Genomic DNA, 23181 nt, shown 5'->3' with positions numbered 1-23181 from the left:
GGTCATCCCAGAACATTTCTATTGCTTTGTATATAGTTCATTTCACTTTGCTACAGTTCATGGAGGATGTTCCAGGTTTTTGGTTTTATTTTATTTTGTTTTTGAGAGCATTCTGCTCATTTCCCATAGAACAACAACATTACATCCTAAACATATCGTAGTTGATTGAGCCATTCCCCAATTGATAGGCATCCCCTCAATTTCAAATTTTTTTGCCCTGAGAAGAGAGCTGCTATGAATATTTTTTGTTCACATAGGTCATTTTTCTTTCTTTTTTTTAATCTTTTGGTATTCATACCTAGTAGTGATGTTGCTGGGTCAAAGGAAATGCATGAATTGGGCAACAGAGCATATCTTTTGATCATTTATCAATTGGAGATTTTTTTATAACTTTTAACAAATTTCTATTTATTTATTAAATTTTTAATTTTTTAAAATAAATTTGACTCAGTGGAACAGACATCTCTATTTAAAACACAGGATTTTGACCTCTTTGGTAGATGAAAAACATCCCATCCAATCCCCTCATTTTACAGATGGAAGGTCAATTCCCCAAGGGCTCACAAACCCAGAGCTCCTAATTCCAGTCCATTTCTTTTCCATTATCTCACATTCCTACTCATTCCTCAAGATATAACTCAGATGGCATCTTCTCTGAGAAACATGCCCTGATCCCACTAGTCTAAAATAGCATTTCTTTACTCTTTGATAACATTTGTTTCTGTCCTAAAGCCCCCTTTTCTGCTCTGTATTAGGCAGTTATTGCATGGTTAAGTATTGGATATTTATGTATCAGTACCCTAGACTGGAGGAGGAAGTAGGAAAAGGTACTGGATTTGGTCTCAAAAAACCTAAGTTCAATCCTGATTCTGCTTCCTATGAGCTAGGTGACTTTGGGTTAAGTCCCTTTTTCTCAGTTTCTTCATGTTTTAAATATATATTTAGATAGATAGATAATAGATAGATGGATGATGTTATAAACATCAGGGTAGGGTGATTAGATGGCTCCTATGGTTTCCTTTCAGCTGTGATATTGTACCTTATGATTATAAGCTTCATGAGGCCTAGGTCTCTATTTTAATTATCCTGTCTCTCCTAATATTTCGTACAATGTTTGGCTCCGATAAATGATTGGCAAATAAATGAACAAATAAATACATTTGGTGGTGAACAAAGGGATAATTGTGAGTAAAGCAGGAAGAAATTACCTTGGGCAATAGTTTAGAGAAGAGTATAAGAAAGAACCTTAGGGATTGGAAGGCAAATGAGCAGTCCTGAAAAAGAAAGAGAAAGAGGGAGCCTCACAGACAGGAGACAGTGAGGGTCTCTGGAGCCAAGATAGATGGTAGGAAACCAGAGGAGCATGGGTAACCATGGTGTGCTGTCCAGATATCAAAGCTTTCCTCCAAAGAAGGGGCCCCTGGATCTGTTTATCAGGATTTTTCAGAAAGACCAATTTTGTAGAGAGACAGGGCCAGAAGCCCATTTCAAGAAGATTAAGAAATTAGCGGGCACGCATGTGTGTGTGTGTGTGTGTGTGTGTAAGAGAGAGAGACAGAGAGAGACAGAGAGAGAGAGAGAGAGACAGAGACAGAGACAGCGACAGACATAGAGAATGAGAGAGAAAGAGGAGAGAGAGAGACAGAAAGAGAGAGATATGTGGGGAGCGGGGAGCAAGAATAGAGGCAGGGAGAGGGGGGGATATACAGAGAAAGAGAGGGAGGGAGAGAAAAAAAGAGAGAAAATATATAGATACATACATATACACATCCTCATCTGTAAAATGAGCTTGAGAAGGAAATAGCAGAACCATTTCACTATCTTTGTCAAGAAAACCCCAAAAAGAGTCACAAAGAGTCAGACATGACCACAATGATTGGAATATGTATCTGTATATGTATGTATGTATATAGATTTTTTAAGTTTGTGAAAATAAGCACAAAATAATGCATATATGCATAATTTTAAAATTAATAAATATGCTTGCAAACATATACACATGTATACATGTACATGCATTGTGTATATATGTACACATATACTTATTAAAATGTTAAATTTCAAACTTAAATACCAAAAATAAATAAATACATAAAAGTAATGTTCCCATATCTACTAGAAATGATTTGTATAATCAGGATGTCACAGCAGATTAAAAGCTGAGCTAGAAAAGAGGAGTTTTAAATTCTGCCTTTGACATCCACTTGCTGGGTGACCCTGGCAAAGACACATCCTCTCAGAATCCCCAGGCTACTCTCAAGATACAACTTGGTGCTGCCATCCACTGGTAAAATGAGTTTCCTCACCTGGGAGTTCTTTAACACCAATGAAATCAAGGTTCAGTCCCTGTCTCTGTCTAAGGAGTGACTGGGTATTGAGGAATAAGGAGTATAGACAGTTTTCCCTAGAAATTTGGCAATAAAGGAAAGGAACAAGAAAAAAACAAGAATGCTCTAGTATTAGGATTGTAAAAAGTGAGTTTATTCTGGGGAAAATTTGAGCTTCTTTGTAGGCAAAGGAAAAGGAGTCTGGAGAGAGGGAGAAACTCAGGCTTAGAAAAAGGGGATAATCCATAGAATAAATTATAAGGAAGAGGAAATGAGATTAGCAGCACACGTAGAAAAGAGTTAACCTTAAATGGAATAGGATTGAGGAGAAGGGGGGTAAAGCTGTCTTCTCCAGAAATAAACAGAAAGGAAGCGATACCATGAACACACACACACACGCACAGAGTGTAAAGTAAGTCTGTGGTTATTAACTCTTTATTCTCAGTCACTGAAACAATAACATACCAACAGTAATTGTCCAACTAGAGCAAGCTAAAAAGCAGATCCTTAGTGTCTCCAAATGACAATGAAGGGAAAATTGGATCAAAGGAAAGGAAAGAAATCTAACCCAATCTCTCCAGCCATTATCAGTCCAACATGTCCTGGTTTCTGATAGAATGGAACTTAGTAACTGCTGGAGTCACTGTGACTGTGGGTCTTTGTAACACTAAAAATAACTATTTGAAAATTGAAAAGAAAAATAATCATTCAACAAAGAGCTTATTTTGAAGCCACATTTATAGCTATCCCCCTCCCCTTGGATTTGTCTGTTTTTATCAGTTTCAAATAATGTCCCTCAGGAGAGAGGCCTGGTGTGAATATTGTGACTTGCCTTTTCTACACCATTATAAGATTAAAAACCCTCCTGTTCAATCTCTTTATAAGGGCAGATATTGCCTCTCTCTCAAGCTGATTTCTTTGAATTTTTTCATTCTAACCAGATCTTTTAAAATACCAACAAAATATTTATATAGTCTTTATTTTGTGTCAGGTACTACTAACTGCTTTACAATTATCTTGTTTGATTCTCAAAACACCCCTGGAAGAGAGATACTACCTATTCCCATTTACAGATTAGGAAACTGAGGCAAATAGAGTTTAAGTGGTTCACTCAAGGTCAGGGCTGCATTTAAATTTGAAACTTTCTGACTTCAGATCCAATTTGCTATAGACCACCTGGCTGCCCCATGATAATTTGATATGTAAAATGCTTTAATTTTTACCAAGCATTTTTACATGTGCTATTTTATTTGATCCTACAACAACCCTCTTTATGAAGTACTTAGAATGTTTCGCCGGCTCTATGCCAGGCACTGGAGATGCAAACAAAAGAATGAAATCATTCCTGCCCTCAAGAACCTTCTATTCTGTTGGGGATAATGCAATTCATATGCAGGCTAGTGAATATAAAATTACATGCAAAGTCATTTTAAGAGGAGGAATATACTAATATTTGGGCTCTGGACTGCCCAGATCTCCTCTAAGGGGTAGAACTCCTGCTTTCAGGACTCTAGGAGCTCTCCAAGGTAGAGGTGAAAAGGAAGTTCATTCCAAGCACGGGAAACCACATGTACAAGGGCTCAAATGTTCAATGGCCAAAACAATGTGGCAGAAATGAAAAGTACATTAAGAAATAAGAAAAAGCAGGAAGGGGGAGCTACTATACAATGGAGGGTCTTCAACGCCAGACAGAGGAGACTTCTATTTTATTTTCTCCTAGAGATGGCAGGAATTGAAAATCTTGAATGCCTCTTCATTTGCTTCCCCTATAGCTAATCACTTGCTAAAACTTGACAGTTTTTTCTCCAAGTGTATCTTTGCTGTCCCTAATACCACCCTCATGCAAGCCCTTATAATCAATTGACTGATTAATAAGCATTTATTAAGTATCTGACATGTGGGGGCATTGTGCTAGGTCCTGGAGATGGGATACAAAGGTCTGCCCTCAAATAATTTACATTCTAATGGAGTTTTCCTGGATTAATCTCCTAATGAGTTCCCTACCCCCATTGTCACACCACCTCCAACCCACCCAATACCTGACTTGATTCCCCACTATATATTAGATTTTTTTAAATGGCTTATTGTCCCCTAAGATTCTGCCCGCTCTCTTTTTTGTTCCTTGAACTCTCTCCCTTCCCCATTTCTGTTGATATCCTACCTTATATTACTTTACATGCCTTCGAGGCCAAGTCCAAATGCTATCCCACAATCCCAGAGTTGAGAGGGACCTCATTCATACCTACATTACACATGAATGCTGACTGTGAACTTGTAGAGAACTCTGGGGAAAAAAAAAAATCTTGTCTTATTTTTGTCTCTTATCCAGTACTTTGGGCAATGCTCAAATGGGCAAAATGCTTAGTCAGTATTTAGTGAATAAAGCATATATTATTATATATTTTATCATCTAAATTACAATTTTGAATATTTTTTATTCATAAAACTTCATATTTAATCGTGGAAATGGTCTCCAAAGCTGAATTCAGATCTAGCTTCAGAAAGATATCATCTGTCTCCACCTCCATTTTTTTATCTGTAAAAGAGGAATAATAATAGCAGCTATCTCCTAGAGTTGTTGTGAGGATAAAATGAGAAAACTTAAGTAAAGTGCTTTTGTAAATCTTAAAACACTACTATTGTTTTTATTATCATCATAAAAACAGAACTGAAAAATATGAAACAATCTGATTCCTCATCATAATTTCAGAGATTTCTAACCATTCTTTTTATCAAATAACTCCCACGAAAATCCACCAAATGGAATACTTGGATTGTAGATCTCAAGGTGGAAAGGACTCCAGCAGTTCTCTAAAGCAGTCCCTTCTTTTGTAGATCGAGAAACTCAGACCCAAAAGGGAACCAAAATCATGTTGAATTATATTTCTAGAATATGTATCTATTGTTACATATCTTAAGCTAGAAGGCACCTCAGAGCATATAAATATATATATATATATATATATATACATAAAGCATAGGCTTACATATACATAGAATATATGTGTACACATAGATATAGGTACATATACACATGTGGGAACTATATGTGTATGTTGGATATGTGTGCATATGTACATGTGAATCCATATGGGATATTTGTAGATGTACATGGATATACATCTTTTGTGAATATATGTGGAATATGGAATGTGTGGGTAAGTGTGTGTGTGTGTGTGTGTGTGTGTGTTCTTGTAGTATCCAGCCCTTTCATCTTGTAGAGGAGGAAGCTGTAGCCCAGCATGACTTGTACACATGTCAGAGGTGGGATTTGAACACTAACCCCCTGACTTCAGAGCCAGTGTTCTTTCTTCTATATTATCTGAGTCAGTTCTCCCCTCTCCTTCCTATTTGGTTTATAACAAATAACTTACACCTTGACCAGTGACTAAATAGAGAAATTATTTCCCTCTTACACCCTAATTTTTTAAAATTGTAGATTTCATCTTGTCTAGAAAACAAATTGCTATATTTCCAAAAACCTTTGATTATTCAATAAGTTACTTCTTTGTGCCCAAAACAGTTGCCTGTTGACCTAGACTTTGCATCCAAGGAGTAGTTGGGGATTTGGGAGGATTTGGCCCAAAGGAAAGGAAAAAGAAACCCAGTCCCACATATATCTGACTGTGATCAGTACCAGCTGGTTTCACTTACGGCTCTGTAGAGTTATTGAAGCTAAATACCTTCTATAATTCCTTTGACTTTATCATATATCCAAACTGGAAGTTGAAAACATGACCCTACAGTATATCCCTTTCTTTGGCCTGGCTAAAAGGAGTAGTATCCCAAATCGCACCTGCGTCATTTGTGTGTACTAATTGAGTCTGTATGGTAGGGAGGAGAGGAGCCCTTGGGTTTTCAGAGACTGTGAGAGCAATGCAAAAGCTTATAGTGATAAAAGTTGACTCTGGATTCATACTGATGCTTAGCACAATGCCCAGCAAGCAGTTAGTAACTAATAAATGTTTATGACTGATATTGGAATCGTGCCTTTGATACTTATGACTGTTGGTACCTTAGAAGAGTCACTTCTTCCTAGACCTGAGTCTCCCCCTCTGTAAAATGAAGGGGTTGGTCTAGATGGCCTCTGAAGTCCCCTCCCAGCTCTTGGTCTGGGATCCTATGATCTTATGACTGGGAAGCCTTCCAGTATGGGTCCATTGTGGGATATTATCTTCAGAGCAGCTTAGCCAAGTTCTAGAGACTCATCACTAAATCAACCACAGGAAATGTTCAGCCAGACCTTTCAAAGTCCATCTGCCAGGATATAGAGGGCTTCTGATCTGTGATGGTGGAGGAGAAATGAAATATCAAAGCATTTAAAAACAGCACAAATGATAACATGATATAATCAAAAGAGAGCTAAACTCAGGGCTCAAAAGACCAGCCTTCATGCCTCAACTGTGCTACCTTGCCCAAACCTTAGTTTTCTCATTTGTAAAATGGAGATAATGAACAAGGAACACATGAGATCATTAAGTCCTCCGTTCAGAGTTGTAAGGGACTTCGGATGCCATTAAGTCCATCTTCCCCATTTTATAGAGAAGAAAACTGAGTTCTATATACTGTGACATATTTAACATGTATAGGACTGCTTGCCATCTGGGGGAGAGGGTCAAGGGAGGGAAAACGTCGGAACAGAAGTGAATGCAAGGGATAATGTTGTACAGAAATTTTTTTCAAAATTTAAAAAAAAAAAGAAAACTGAGTCCTAGAAAAAAGGAGAGATTGACCAAAGTTGTATAAGTAATCCCCTACTCACTAAACTACACTGCTCCTCTTTTACATAAACCACCAAAAATATGAGAATGTGTTTTGTCCCCAGCAGGTTCCATAAACACATAAGCTAGAATCGTTACCTCAATTCCTCAGTGGGACAGCCCTAAACGACAGAAATCTTTTTTTCTTCCTGTGTCTCCCCACAGTATAATTTCAGCCCATCAGAACCTGGTCAGCGTTTGTTGACTGACTGCCTACCCACGTGCTTTTCACAAAAATCTCTAAGAAATATCAGTGAACTACTTTGGGGCTGCTCTTCTCTACTTGGTAGCTGGCCAGTCTCTAGACTATCATCAAGTTTGATTAATGATGCTAGTACTTAACATCAAAATATTCTCCATCTGGGCAGAGGTCAAAGCCAGACGCAGCTCAGCAGCCTGCCAGTTTCTCTCTGTGCTGTTCTATAGAAAAGCCTTCTTTTGTTACATGGAAGAATTTAACATTGAAAGTACCGGAGTATTGTCGGTCATCTTTCAGCCTAGAATTAATACTGAATCATGGGATTATAGATCTAGAGCTGAGAGGATCTCCAAGATCTTATAGTCTGTCCTCCCATTTTATAGATAAGAAAAATGAGATGCAGTAACCTTTCCAAAGTATCATGAGTACCAAAACTTTGGTTCAGAGCCATCACTAGCCGTTTTGATCCTTGGGGCAAGCAGCATGATGCTGCCCTCAAATGAATTCTGTAATTCACCATGTGGAAAATAGCATGATAATTTAGTCAAGTCAAATAAATGGGTTGGGTAATTAGTTTACTAAAGTAACTTCTACTGATCTGGAAGTTGTCTGTCTTAAGTTCTCTACTCTGAATGTAGAGACTCTGGGACAAAGCCCTGTTAGCCTCACTCTACTTAATATTTCTGCTTTTATCCTAAATCTATCATTGAAAGCAATATTTGAAGAAGAACCACTTATTTAAAAATGTTCATCAGAAGATGAGATTTTTTTTTATTTTCTTTTCTTGAACTTTATAGTATCTAAGGGATTTTCAAATAAGTACTTCCACTAGGTGTTTAATCTGTAAATCATAAGAATATAGTCTTCATTACATTATAGGTCTGGGATTTAGAGGGGAAGAAATTTATTTTTGTGATGGCAAGTCTTCTGAATGCAAATCCATATTGTATTATAAAATAGGAATTATTTCTCTCCTGATTACAGTTTATTGCTTTTAATAATGTTAATCAAAACTTTGCTGGTGTTAAACTTATCAATAATAAACTTTCTGGACCTGGCAGAGGTTCCTTCTTGCTGAGACTGACTCTCCCTTCTGAGTATGCTTTCAGAAAGCCGTCCAAATAATGCCTCCATAGCTTTCCTTGGAAGTTCCCTCATCTATAAAGTGATGGGGCTTGGACTACCCATGTTCCCTTCCAGCCGTAGAACTAGAATCCAGTAGAACTTAAGAGTTGAGGGAATAGAGCTCCAGAAAGTTTCAATGATCCACAGATAGCTGATGGTCAAGCCAAGACAATAATACATTCTCACTTCCATTGGTGTGTCTTCTCTAATAAGCTGTAAAGCCTCCTACTCTTACATAGGGGGTCACCTATTATGTCCATCCTAGCTTGGACTAGGATTCTCACAAAGGAGAGAGGGAGAGGCAGGGATTTACAAGGTATCCCCAAAAGTCTACCATTTTAGGTTTCAGTATTAAGATTTGGGGACACTGCACACTAAAAATTAACCCCTCGTTTTTTTCCCATGGCAATTTAAAGGCAAAATTTCAGTGAGAGCAAAATTAGCATAGCAGAGTCTTCCTCAGCTGTAACTAGATGGGTGTGTTCTCTTTTACTGGCCAAATTAGCATTTTAGGAGGATTTTGAATGGGAAAGAGAACGGAATCAGGTTAATCTTTTCGCATCAGAACTTAAAATCTGGGAGCTAGAAAGAACTTTGAGAAGTCATCCCCTTCCTTTCAGACAAAACTGTTCTAGGATTAGGAAAAAGTGGCATCAGAGAGCCAGAATTGGAAAGGACCTGAGTTCAGAATCCAGCTTCCACATTTTTATAGGTATAGAAGTCACACTGTTTGTAAATGAATAGGGTCCTAAGATAACTGGGCCAGAGCTGGCAGTGACCTATAAAATCCTACCCTTCTTCTGAAGTCTAGGAAAAGTGACTTGTCCAAGGTCACACAGGCAGTGGACATGTGAGGCAGGATTTGTTACAGTCATGTTGCCCTTTCTTAAATAATCTCTAGGGAAGGAGATTTCATATCTTCCCCATTAGAAACACGCTCCAGAACCTACAAAACTTGAAAAGGCTTCACACCAGGAAGTTCCCTTGCTAATGAACCAGTGGTTACAAACCAAAAGACAACAAATATGGAGTCCTAGTTCCATAATTCATTTTCATTCCTACCATGATCCTGAATTCAGATATGATGAAAAGTCTGCATACTAATATATTATTCAGAATATAGATTGAATATATGAGATAGGACAAGATGGCACTAGCTGCTGTTGCTGTATTTTATATGAATATTTTAGGCAAATGTTCCAATGTTTTTCATGAATTTTCCTGTGTTTTCACTTTGTAAGGTGAAGAATTGTTTAGGACTACTTGATGAGCCACTTTATATACATGTAAGCTCTCTGAAGGCAGGGACTGCTGCATTTAAGCACATAGTAGGTGCTTGATAAATGATGTTAATTAATTATTTTTATAAGCATTGGAAGGGCAGAGCACAGGCTTCCTCTTGGCTCATTCCACATGATTTGAGTGGAATCAGAAAAGGGTTCATGAAGAAGATGGCATGTGAGCTAATGGTAATAATAGCTGACATTTCTAGGGCTTTCGGATTGGCAAAGCATTTTATCTACATTATCTCATTTGATTTGTCCAACCAGCCTGTGATAGAGGAAATGTCATTTTCAAAAATTTAAGTAATATGCCCAATTTAAGTAATATGGTTACATCACTAGCAAGTACTGAAGCTTGGCTCCAAACCAAGACTCCCTTCAGAGCTAGTCCATAATTCTCCCTTTTCCATACTGTCTCACCTTTGTTATGTTTTGGGGTTTTTTTTCCCAAGGTATATTTATCTTTTTAGAATGAAGATCCCTGAGCCTGGGGCAGTAGTGATTAGAAATCTATTAGCTCTGAATATGAAAAACATAAAAATTAGTTCCTATTATCCTTTAAATGATGAAGAAAGAATTGATGATCCCTGTGCATTATGAAAGTCTTTGGAAAGGCACTGCTGGGTAATTCTCTGTGGAAATTGCAAAATATATCTCAGTGTGCTTTGGTAGAGGCAATTTGCCCTGTGCCAGTGAAATCAAAGGCCTCGTTATAAGCACTGGGTTTTAAAAATACAAAGAATGAAATAATCTTTGATTCCAAGATGCTTTTATTCTAATGGTATATAGGCATTTACCTATTGATTCAATCAGTAAATATTTCCTAAGCACTAACTATCTGCCTGAACTATGCTGAGCACTGGGGATACACGAAGAGGCAAAAACCAGTCCTCTCTCTCTCTCTCAAGGAGCATACAGCTGAATGGAGAGAATGACAAAGTCCCTTCCTCCCTTCTGCCATTGTTTTTGTTATGGTTTGAACCACTAACTTAGTTGTGTGAACTGAGGTAAGCTACAAATTCACCTGCTCGGAAGGGGCCTCAAAGGCCAGAACAGAGGTCCCCTTAGAAAACATCCTCCACAAGTGGTCACTTAATAAGCATTTAGTCTTTGATAATGATTAATCGGCTGTCCAACCACTGATTGGTGGTGGGCAATGAAAGAGACCCTGCCCCATCCCTAAAAGCAGCCTGTTCTGCATTTGGAGCTCTCATCATTAAAAAGTTTTCCCTGAAAAAAAGCCAAAATATGACCCTCTGCAGCCTTCATCCACTGTTCTTAATCCTGTCTTCTAGAGACAAAGAGATCAAAGCTGATCCTTCTTCCTATGACCTGCTTTCATATATTTGAAGACCCCTCACTTGTCTTCAAGTCTTCTCTTTTCCCTGTAATTCCTTCAAGGAATTAAGTCTTCCTCATCATGCTCCTCGGACCTCGGACCATCTCATTTGGCCTTCTCAAAATGCATTTAGACTTATGATATTCTTAAAAGTTGGCGCCCAAAACTAAACAAATTGGATATGGTCTGGCCATGGTGAAGTACCAAAGTAATTAACTCATTATTCTGAAAGTTGTGTCTCAATGGAAGTTTGGTTTGGCGAAGAGAGCAATGGATTGGGAACAAAAAACTTGGATTCAAATCTTGCTTCTCCTAATACTCACTAATTATTTGATCTTTGACAAGCCATTCGACCTTTCTGTCTCATTCACTCATTTAAATATACATGTAATAATGCCTGTGTTGTTATTTATAGCATACATTGATGGAACAGGGCATAGTGTACCTGACCTGGATTAGGAAGACCTGAATTAAAATTCTGTGTTAAACACTCACTAGCTGTGTGACCTTAACTTCAGTTACCTTAATCATCCCTTAACCAGTTAACTCAACCTCTGTTACCTAAATCATAAAATGGGGATAATAATAGTACCTAACTCCCAGGATTGCTGGATCAAATGAGGATAACATATGTAAGGTGTTTTGCAAATCCTAATGCAATCTATAAATGTTAGCTATTATTATATTACGTGAGGTTATATATCTAAAGTACTTTTAATATTTAAAATATTAGGTAAATGTCAGGTACTGTCATCTGTATCATCATTGCCATCATCATCACTACGATCATCATTATCTTTGAGACTTAAAATTTGTTGTTGTTCAGTCTGATCCTTCATGGGGTTTTCTTGGCAAATATACTAGAGTTTGCTTTTTCTATCCATTTTATAGATGGTGAAACTATAGCAAATAGGATTAATTGACTTGCCCAGGCTCACCCAACTAGTAAGTGTCTAAGGATGGATTTGAACTCAGATCGTTCTGACCCCAAATCTAGAACTCTATCCACTGTGCCGCTCAGCTGCTTCTAAATTTAGGATATTCTCAAGTTTTTTGGCTGCCACATCCTACATTTGACTCAACTAGTCAGTCACATTTCCCATTTCTTTTTCCATAGGAACTCTCATCAAGTGACAGGCATCATTTCCATACAATGCCTGACACATAGTAGATAGTTTTTCAAAACCACTTCTCAATTGATTTCTTGATTCTATCTCCTTATTCCTCAGTTTCCATGTTTGTTACAAAAGGGCATTGGACTAAGTCATCAACAAGGCCAGTTGGGGCCAGGAATGAGACCCAAATCATTGATGAGGTTGGGATTAGGGCTGATGATGAAGACCAAGACTAGGTGCAGATCTGAGAACAGGGATCAGTCTAAGATGAGTCTATCATTGTGGGCTTGGTTTGAGTTGGGGGGGGTTTGCACTGCTGTGTGACTAAATGTCATGTCCATCAGTGTGCCAAATAGGTGAAAAACACTAAGACAAGCTTGGGAATAAGTCACTACACTTGGCTTTTCTCCTTGATGTGATTTTACCTTCTGTAGCCCCCTCACTTTTCTTTGTATTCTCCTCGGCTAATCTTCACAAAAGAAATGATCATTTAATCTCTAGAGATGAAGGAAAGGTTCAGGAGATTGCCTTTCTACCCCTGGCTGATTCCAGAACTAGCTCTCTATGACTTCAAGTCCTAATCAAGGAAATCCCGACAGCAACTGAGCATCATGTGCAAAGCACTTTGTGGGGAGCTGGGGATGCTAAGGCAAACATGACATAGTCTCTGCTTTCCAAAAGCTTCTTGGGCAGCAGACTGCAGTGGAAGAAGCCGTGTTGGGTCCTGGAGTCAGGAAGACCACAGAGCCGTGTGACCCCGGGAAGTCATTTGACATCTCGGACTCGGTTTCCTCATCTCTGAGATGGGGAAGTTGGAATCATGAGCCTGTGAGGTCCTTTATAACACATAGTATCCAGTGATACTTTCCTTTTCTGAGCCTTAGTTTAATCTGCTGTAGAATTCTGAGACTAAGATAGATAGTTTTGAATGTTCCTTGGTCAATGAGCTTATGATCCTTTATCTTACCACAATGACTGCCACATAGCAAGCACTGAATAAATGCTTTGACTGTTGACTGACTTTCTGTTAAATGAGAATAACACCTTCCTCACATTAGGACTATTTGATCAAATAGGGAAAAAAAAAAGAGGCTTGGAAAAGGAAAAACACAGGACACGTGATAGGAGTTATTATCTTAGTATAAAAAGGCCAGTGGTACTTTGTCAGTTATTCTAGTGGCTTTTTTACAGACATAACTTAGAATCATGGCGCTTTAAAGCCTGACTTTGTCCTTATTGTGTCGTGGGCCAAAAAGGCAAAGAAAGGAAGGACAATAGTCAGATGCTACCAGCGGGGAACAAAGCCTGCCCAGCCGCTCTCCTGTGCACTAAGCTTTGTTCCTCTTTGGGAGGTCCCTTTGCTTTGGTGCTGAGTAAGCACAATCCAAGGCTCATCCTCCCAAGGGACCCACAATCCTTGGTGAGGAGTTCATTTGAAGGACACGTTTATTTTTCCTGGATGAAGAGCATCAGTTAGTACATTTTTGCTCACAAGGATGTCCAAACTCATAACATAGCCCAGCTCCATGAGATCTGCAGTCTCAACTCAAAAAGAAGGATATTAAAATAAATGCACCAGCTCTATCTGCTAATGGACCAGTTGGGACACATAAGTCAATATGGGGTAGTAGCTTCTAGTGAATTTTAATGAAGGAAGAAATTTGTTTACTCCATATGATTCGTCACGGCATTCTACTGTCACGACGGTCTGCCACCATAACGGTCTGCTGCCATGACTATTTGCCACCATGACAGTCTGCCGCCATGACTGTCTACTGCCATGACTGTCTGCCACCATGATGGTCCGCCGCCACGGCTGTTTGCCACCGTGATGGTCCGCCACCATGATGGTCCGCCGCCGTGATGGTCTGCCGCCATGACTGTCTACTGCTATTACACTTTACATCCATAATTTTCCATGGCCACATTTTATTGCAACAATGTTCTATTGACAAGACATCCTGTCACCATCACATTTTGCCAGCATGCCATCCAATGCCACAACATTCTACTTCCATGCCATTCCACTGACTGCCATTCAGCCATGATGTTGTACTGCCATGACATTCTAATATGACATGATATTCTGCTGTCCTAATATTCCATTAACATGACATTTTGCTGCCACTCTATCCCATTGCCACAGCATTGTGTTGGCAAGACCCTGAACTGCTGTGACGTTCTATGGCCAGGACACCCTAGTGTTGTAGTATTCTATTGCACAAGCTGCCCCCCTCCAGTTATTTTGTGGTTATTGTCCTCCCCCCCCCCAGTAGGCCAATTATTTCCCATGCTCTGTTTTCTTCAGAGACGCCCACAGAATGGGAACGTGGGGAGATTCCAAACAGAAAATGAGATTGCTTCCGGCTGTGTGCCATGAAAGGTCTCAGGTTCTGTGTAAGTGGAATCACAAGTTGCCCATCAGAAGGGCTGGCGTTCAGTTCTGGCTCTCTGCGCCTTGGCTCATCCTCGGGGAATATGGGTGGGATGTTTGTGTTTCAGATAGAGTCTGACTGAGCCTCTATGACTTCACTGAGGAATCCCAGGGCAATGCTGATGGACTTTTCCTGTCTGATCTTGCCTCCCATGTACCACAGGATCGATAAACAAATAAGCAGGTTTCGAGGATGGTTACCTAGAAAGCCTATGAGACTGGACAAGGAGACACTGCCAGACCTGGAGGAAAATGACTGCTACACTGCCCCTTTCAGTCAGCAAAGGATCCATCAGTGAGTGTTTCTGGTTAAAAGCATCTCCCTGAGCATGGGTAGAGCCTTTCCCTCCCCTAGAGCTTTGTGGGGTGGGAGAGTGGACAGGATGAAGACTAGTTCAACTTTTAAATTTTATTAAAAACGTTTTTTTTGAGATAGACTCTCTCTGCATTGTCCAGGCTGGAATTACAGCAGCCAGTCGTGAGCCTGATGCTACCACTGATCAATCCAGGAGCCTCGACCTGTCCCTTTCTGACCTGGGCCTATTCACTCTTTCTTGGGCAGCCTGGTGGCCTCCTACACCTAGAGGCTCACCATATTAGTGTGGTTTAGTGTAGGCATCCCACCTGCTGCTGAGAACTCTCAAGTTCAAGTGCTTCATCCACCAGTCTCAACCCCCTCCTCAGTGATCAGGGACTACAGGTATTCACCACCACACTTGGGAGACCCGCTTTGAATGAGCTGGGTCTACTGTGCTTTAATCCTTAAATTTCCTGCATTCAGAACAGAATCCTGAGGCAGTGTGGCCCTGTCAGCAGAGCGTGCTCAGAGGCCTGGGGTTCAAATTCTACTGATGGACTTAGGGTAGGTTGATTAAACTTGAAAACATCAAGTTCTTTGTCAATAAAACGAGGCAGTTTGACCAGACCCCATCCCAATGTGGATTTAGGTTTCTCAGATGAGTATTCTGAGTCAGTTTCTTTGTTACCCACAAGTCATTAACCTATTGGGGCCTCCATTTTCTCATATTAAAATAAGGGAGTTGATTAAATTTTTTATTTTAGGAGAATCTGTGAACTTGGTTTTTAATAGCAAACTGTATATCGGTGCCACAGGTCACTTTGTAATCCTTAATATGATATCTTGTGCATTTAAAACCATGAGAAGGGGTGTCTTGACTTCATCAGACACTTCCAAGGGGACCCCCAACACAAAACAGGGAAAGAACACCTAATCTCGCTCTAGGATCTTAAATTGATTCTTTTTCCTGAGTCTCAGTTTAGTCATCTGTAAAACAAAGGAGTTGGCTTCAAGGGCCTCCAAGATCTCTTTCAATTCCAGATTTAAGATCCTAAGCTGCTCCCTCTTTCTGGATCACCATTTCCTTCTCAGCAAAAATAAGAGAAGTAGTGTCACCAGCCTCTGAGATCCTGAGTAGGTACAGATCTAGGATCCTGAACTGATAACTCTCTCTTGGCCTTTCTGTAAAATGAGACAGCTTCTGGAGGCCCTCCCAGCTCTCAGGCTAAGGTCCTACAGGGCAGCAACCAGTTCATTGTCTTCATCATCCTGCTGTTTGCATCCTTCCACCATCTGGTTCCCATCTGCCTCGTGGCCTGTTTCATAACCCTCCCTTACACATAGACAGGATCCCTTCAGGGATGGGCCCACCATCCCTGAAGGAAAGAATGGAGGGAGGGAGGGAGGATGAGAATAAGGGAAAAAGAAGGAGGAGGAGGTAAGAAAGAAAGGAGGGAGGGAGGGAGGAAGAATGAAAAGGAAGGGAAGAAGGGGAAAGAGGTAATAAGGCAGGAAGAAAGGAAGACAGGAAGAAAAAAAGGGAAGGGGTAGGAAGGAAGGAAGGAAGGAAGGAAGGAGGGGAGAGGAAGGAAGGAGGGAGGGAGGGAAGGAGGGAAGGAGGGAAAGGAAGGGGGAAGCAAGCAAAGGAAATAAAGCAAAGCACTCAGTTGAGGATAAGGTGCCCAGGATATTACCGACTTGGTGGAAAGACAAAGACCTTGACATACTAGTCAGATGTCATGGCTACCACATCTGGGAAGCAGAGCAAGGGCCAAAGAATCCTAAGCCAATGTGCTTATTGCCTCAACTTAGTTAAATTCTCCAGGAGTTGATAATGAGAATCAAGGGAAACTTAATTTTCAACTTAGAGATCAGACAGAGAGTGTTTTTTTCTAAAGGAGAAAAAAAAAACAGCAAAAACCCTGAAATTTTTATCACTTTTCATTTAAAATCTGGTCATGTCTCAGTTGCTAATCTTGAGATTTCGGAGACTCATAATAATAGTTGCTATTAAATCTTCTTGATTCTAATTAACATGCAGATTGCCACCTGATGTCTCAGTTGAATTCCATGTTTTCTAAAGCTCTAGTGTACAACCAGAAAATGAAGCTGATAAATGGGTGGAGAGGATGCTTCCCTCTCCCCACATCTTTGCTGGGGTCATTGTTTCAGCATTCCTTTCTCCATTAATAGCAAATGATATTATCTACAGCATCCCTGGGACCTTCTCCCCCAAATCTGCTAAATTTTGTATGACTTCCTTTAAAGAGAAAAACAGTCTCTAAAAATGTGTAATGGTCACAGGGTCATATCTCTGGAACTGAGAAGGACCTGAGAGATCCTGCACCACTCTTCCACTGAAAAAATGGGTATGATCTGAATGAAGAAGAGGCAATATGGTATACGTTACCAGAAAGATAGAAGCTTGAGTTTTTGGAGATTAGATTACATTAACTGGTTTACCTCCACTTCCCGCCACTAAATCCTGTTGATCCTATCTCTGAAAAATTTTCTGCTGCCCTTTTCCCTTTCTCTCCAAGCCATTACCCTACTATAAATCTCCTTTCTAACTGATCTAAACTACTGGCCTGGTCTTTGGGTATTCTGATACATCTTGAGGCAGGTGACCTTGTCCAGCCCTCCCTCATTTAAATCCAATTCATCTGCACCTCCCTCATGTCCTGATCTCCCTCAAGAATGAAGAGCAAACAACAATGTCCTTCATGATATCAGCATTCTTGTGTGTGGATCTGATGGTCTTATTCCTCTGTTCCAAAGCCTTAAATGGCTGCCTTTGGCCAACTAAATGAAATAAAAAAGAAAATAACCTATTATTTAAGTCTTTTCATAATCTAGAGCCTCCCTTGAACCACCATTGAAGGTCACCCAAACTCTTTGATCTTCATTTCTTCAATACAATAAGCAAAACTTGGACAAGACTTAGGGTCTTATCCCTTTCAGCTTTGGACTGGCAGGTATCTCAGCTGTGCCAGAGGGAGGAGAGTAAGAAAAGGCATGGGGTTAGTTTCATCTTTGAAATGGGAATAATACTAGTACCTAGTTCCCAGGGTTGTTGTGAAGACAAAAATTAAATAATATATGTAAAGGCTAGTTATTCATGCTGTGGTTATAGGACAGAGAAAGTAGGAAGAAAACAATCATTAGTTAAGCACCTACTATGTGACAGGCACTATGCTAAGAGCTTTACAAATATTATCTCAGTTGACCCTTACAACAACCTTAGGGGGGTGATAGGAGCTATCATTTCCCCCCTTTACAGTTCAAGAAACTGAAGCAGACAAAATTAAAGCAACTTGAGGAATCTCTGTAAGGTAAAACCGTAAGGTAAGTTATAATTTTGTCATGAATGGGATGCTAAGTATATCACTGTTTTTCTTATTCGATCATAAAAAAAATCACCAAAAATATAACCTCATGTTATCTCATAATATAAGCAAAAGTTTCATAAGATGCTAGAGCTGGGCTTCAGAAGTCATTGAATCCAACCTTTCCATTATATATGGGGGAAACTGAAGCCTAGAGATGATAAGATTATAGGAGTGGGACTGCTAAGGAGCCCAGAAATCATTTTATCCTGCCCCCTTCCCTGTCTTCTCATGGAGAAGAGACTCACCAAAAGTCCCCCAGGGCACATGCCATCTGAGGTACCATTGGAACCAAGGTCCTCTGAGCACTTTCAGACACCAACAACACAGTTATCCCTTCCACATCACAACTTTCCCCATCAAGGTTTTGATATGTCACATATCCACATAAGAAATTAAATGGGAAATTGGGAGGAGTCTTATAGAAGCTGGAGAAAGTATACAAAGGCTAGCAGGAAACAGAAAAAGTTTGAAACTCAGAAATGCATCAAATTTATGTATGGTATGATAAAGTCTACTCAAGTTTTACAGTAAGATGTTGTAAATAACCCACAAAAGAAAAGGAAAAATTCAGACTTCTTCTCTGGTATGAAGGGCCAAAAAAATTGTGTGAATATTCCAGATCATGGGAGTGTCATGCCCCTAATCTCTATGATGTGGAAAATCTAACTGTAGTTACCTCTTAAAGAACTTAACATAATGCCTACAGTTGGTGCTATATAAATGCTTATTCCTTTCCCCTTTAAAAGAAAAAAGGATAGATTCAATTGATATTATAGTGGTAGGATCAATAGTACTTGACAAGTGACTGGAAACTGGAGTGAAGGAGAGGGAAGGCACCAAGCTGACTGAGTGAGCAAGTGAGGGTGATGGAGAAGATGCCATCGGCAGAAATAAGGGAAGGAAGAAATGATTTGTAAGAATGACTTGAGTACGAGACACATTTGAATGGCTTAATGGGACAAATGGGTCTCTCTGTCCAGTCAGAAGTTGGAAATGTTAGAATGAGTCTCCAGGGAGTGGTTTGGGGCTAAAGAGACAGATTTGGGAATCTCCTCCCTCAAAGAGATAATCATTGTCACTGAAGCCAGAGGAGTAGAGATTGTCAAAAAAGATGAGGCTGACTCATTAAAAAACAAGATGGGGAAGCCTGAGAAAAACTCAATGAATTTAGCAACTGAGGAAATCATTGATGACTTTCAATTAATTGAAGTTTTGTGTGTGAGAAGGGGGGGAAGGAGACAGTAATATATGTCATTTTATCAGTGTAGAGATGTCTTGGCAAGAAGATTCTTTATTAATGTCAATCGACTCCAGCCCTGTAACTTCTCATCTTAGAGAGCTGTCTGAGGCTCCGAGAGACACTTGTCCCAGAAAGCGTGCCCCAATGTATGTCAGCAGAGGGACCCTAACTCAAATCCAACTAACCCCAAAGACGTGTCTCTATCTACTTTACCATACTTGCTGTCAATTAATTGAGCTCCTTGGATTAGATGATTCCTCCCAGATGAGTCGTTGGTATCGGGTCAGGGTCACATAATCAATGAGTGTCAAAGGCAAGACGTGAACTCATTTCTTCTTGGTTTTGAGGCTGATTGCATAGTCCCTATGCCATTCTGCTTCTTGCTCTGTTATGAGGTTAGTATAGAGGCTTTAGAAGCAAGCCATCAGCAATAAATGCTCTGTTGTGTTATTATAATTAGAAATACTTTTTGCATGACTTGTCAATAGTGTCTGGTATGTCTGCCTTCAGAGTGGATGAGATTAACATAGAAATGATGGCAGCAATAAAACCATAGCTTAATAATAACACGTGGTCATGGGGACCGAAACACATCTTTTTAGAAATTCAACTTCTGTCAAACCCGAAGACAAGGACTGGTCACTTTTCAGAATCCACATGTTCTCCGTTTGCTTTCTCGTTCTTCAGTTTTTTTCTGATTACATATGACTGCCCTTCATACTGGAAATGTCATTGGAAATGATATTGTGGATAGTGATTACTTAGAGCAAATCCCATGATAGGTACTTTTTCTTTGGCTAAGCAAAGGGAAGCAAATGTCACAAAACGGTATGTGACTCATGAGACAGCTCCTCTGTCTTTTCCCAAGAATTAATCAGTGCTGAATTCCCATTCACGGAAACCATTATGCTAATGGCAGACAGATCTCTTGTACCTTTCTCAAATTTGCAAAACGCTCAGCCTCTTGCCTTTCCATTGGGCCATCTTTTTTCTTTCTTTCTTTTCTTTTAGTGTAAAATAGTCAAAGGCTTTTTTTTTTAAGATGGGCAGATCCTTAATGGAAATGTAAGAAACAAGGATGCCATGGGTGTGTATTGTAAGTATTCCCTTGCCAAAGACTATGTCTTCTCTTCCTCCATGGAAGTCCTATGTACTGTCTTATCATCATATGGAGGGGACCTTAGACTACCAAAGTATATGTCAGCATTTCATGGACCTGAGCAGATCGTCCCAAGCTGGAGGGCTTGGCTTATGCGGCCATTCATTCAGAAAGTATGTGTTTCTATAGGATCATAGATTCAGGGTTAGAAACCATTTAGTCCAATCATTTACTGGTGATTAATTCACAGCCCAAGGAGGTTTAGCAGGTGTTCAAGCTAGATTATGAGCCCTGATTTCTTGATTCCCAATCAGGTTAGCCAAGTTCAGAGAGGTCCATTATCAGTGGGACAATACCATCACTACTGATGATCTTGTCTGGCCATTGATTTAATAAAGTGTGGAGGAGTGGTGATTTGTGTTGATGGATGGAGAACTCAACAAGATGATATCATAGATCTCTTTGAATTAAAGCAATTAGGCGAAATATTTTGTGTACAAGAATAAAAGCACACTTCATTCACTGCACCTGAAAAAAATATCCTGGATACTTGTATTTTCTCTCAGTACAGCTTGTGTGGCTTTGAACTGGGTTTTGCTGAAAAGGCTCCCCATAGAATCCACTGCATTTACAAGAAAACTTTCTTTGCTTCTTTTAATATTTCATGGGTGCAGCAGCCCAGCTGTTAACCTGTTCAGCCTCATGAGAAGCTCGCTTCCTTTTCTGCTTGTGGGTTTATCCACCAAGCAAAGAAGCACTGCGGCAGCACCAACTGTGTGGAGGATTACTCTAGTATTAAGGGTAAAATAGGTACAGGGACTGAAATGGGAATTTCATTGATATGGGGAGCTTTAGAGTGAGAAACCTCCCTCCCTTTTCTGCAGCTTACAGACTTAGAGACTTAGAAAAATGGGAACAATAATGACAGTAACTAATATTCACTTCTAAGTTGTCAGAATGCTTTACATATGATTTCTTATAGAATGCTCACAGTGACCCTATCCAAGTTTTACAGATGGGGAAACTGAGGTAAACATTAAATGACCTGCCCAACATTGCACAGTCAATCAGTGTCTGAGGAAGGATTCAAACACAGTTCCCACTGGCTCCCAGCTCAGTTCTATATCCTCTCTGGGTATCTAGAGCATTGAGGAGTAAAGGTACTTGTTGGGATACTTGAAATCCTGGGAAATTTCCCCAATGTGATTTGGCCAGGGCACTAATATAGGAAGACTGCTTTTAGTAGAAAAACTAAGAAACTAAGAGAGGAGTGATAAAAGATGGTGGCTTGGGATGGTACGATTGAATGTTTTTTTTCAGAATGGTGAAAATTTAGATGAGCCATAGGGAGCAAGGAAAGAACTGGGAGATGGGAGCACTGTTTAATGGAAGAATCAGATGAGAACAATGGTGGAGACAGGTAGAGAAGTTGGATTTGATAGGAACAGCTGCTTAGCAAGGATGATGTCAAGAAATTTTGACATATAGGGAAGGGAAGATGAGAGAGCTCTCTGTTCTTAATAACGTACTAAATGAAACCCTCAACTGAGAGAGAGGATGGGGGAATTGTGGATGATTTGAGGAGAGAAGAAAAGGTTTGGGGTAGTCTTTGTGGAGAGTGGATATAGAATCAATTAAAAGGAATAAAAGAGTTGACTTCTTTTGTCTGAAAGAACAGTTGCTGATCTTCTGTGATAGATGGGGTTTTCTCACTAGGAGTTTCCAATACCAGTAAGAGCACAGGTCCAGGAAAATTACACACACACACACACAAACACACACACACACACATACACACACCCTATGACAATTTACATGTATATATATAAATATGGATGAACTATCTGCACTCTGTATATGTGTGTATGACATACACACAGTATGTAGAACTGTATGTGTGTGGGTATGTGTATTTCTTATATATTATATATGTCTAAATGGTCACTATAGGACCAACTTTTCCAAACAGATCCATTGCTGAATTTTATATATGCTTACACACCACTATACATTTCATGGTACAGGGAGCTCCCAAGTGAGGAAACTCTCCCCACACTTGCACATTGCCACCTTCTCTGCAATATATATTCTTAGAGAACTGAAAGGTTAAATGTCTTGCCCAGGTTCCCACAGCCAGTGTGTGTCAAAGACACAGTTAGAACCCAGGTGTTCTGGTTTTAAAGGCAGCACTGTACCATGCTGCCTCTCCATCTCCTTTCTCTTTCTCTGTTCTAATTTTGTTACTCCAGTAGATCCCCAATCTCACAGTATAAACTCCCTCCTATAGTATGGCTCAGCACCCAGGCAGAGACCTACCAATCATATGCAGATCCTCCCATAAATTTGTCATTTAAGACCCTTAACATGTTGGGGGGAGGGGCTTCTTTACACTCTCTGAATATTGCATAATTACCAGTGCAATGTGCAGGCTGGGTAGTGGTTGTTCCTTGTTCTTACTTTGCAACCAGAGCATTACTTTTCCAAAACCAAAGCATTTCTAAATAATTCCTCCTTTGTAGCAAGTTGCAGCCTACTTACCCCCACCGAACTCCTCTGTCTTGCCCTTTGGGTGA

General features: G+C 39.9%; 1 protein-coding gene across 3 annotated transcripts in view; it reads left to right on the top strand.

The window, feature by feature from the left end:
* The window catches only part of ANO4 (anoctamin 4), a 313523-nt gene that overhangs the window by 202410 nt on the left and 87932 nt on the right, over positions 1-23181 (top strand). For all 3 annotated transcript variants that reach the window (XM_031940726.1, XM_031940727.1, XM_031940728.1), the window contains one exon: positions 14746-14877. In XM_031940726.1, coding sequence (XP_031796586.1) covers positions 14746-14877 — 132 coding nt within the window. The remainder of the gene's footprint in view (positions 1-14745; positions 14878-23181) is intronic.

The sequence above is a fragment of the Sarcophilus harrisii genome, chromosome 5 (genome assembly GCF_902635505.1).
Source record: "Sarcophilus harrisii chromosome 5, mSarHar1.11, whole genome shotgun sequence".
Classification (NCBI taxonomy): Eukaryota; Metazoa; Chordata; class Mammalia; order Dasyuromorphia; family Dasyuridae; genus Sarcophilus; species Sarcophilus harrisii.
This window is presented reverse-complemented; position numbering and strand designations above follow the sequence as displayed.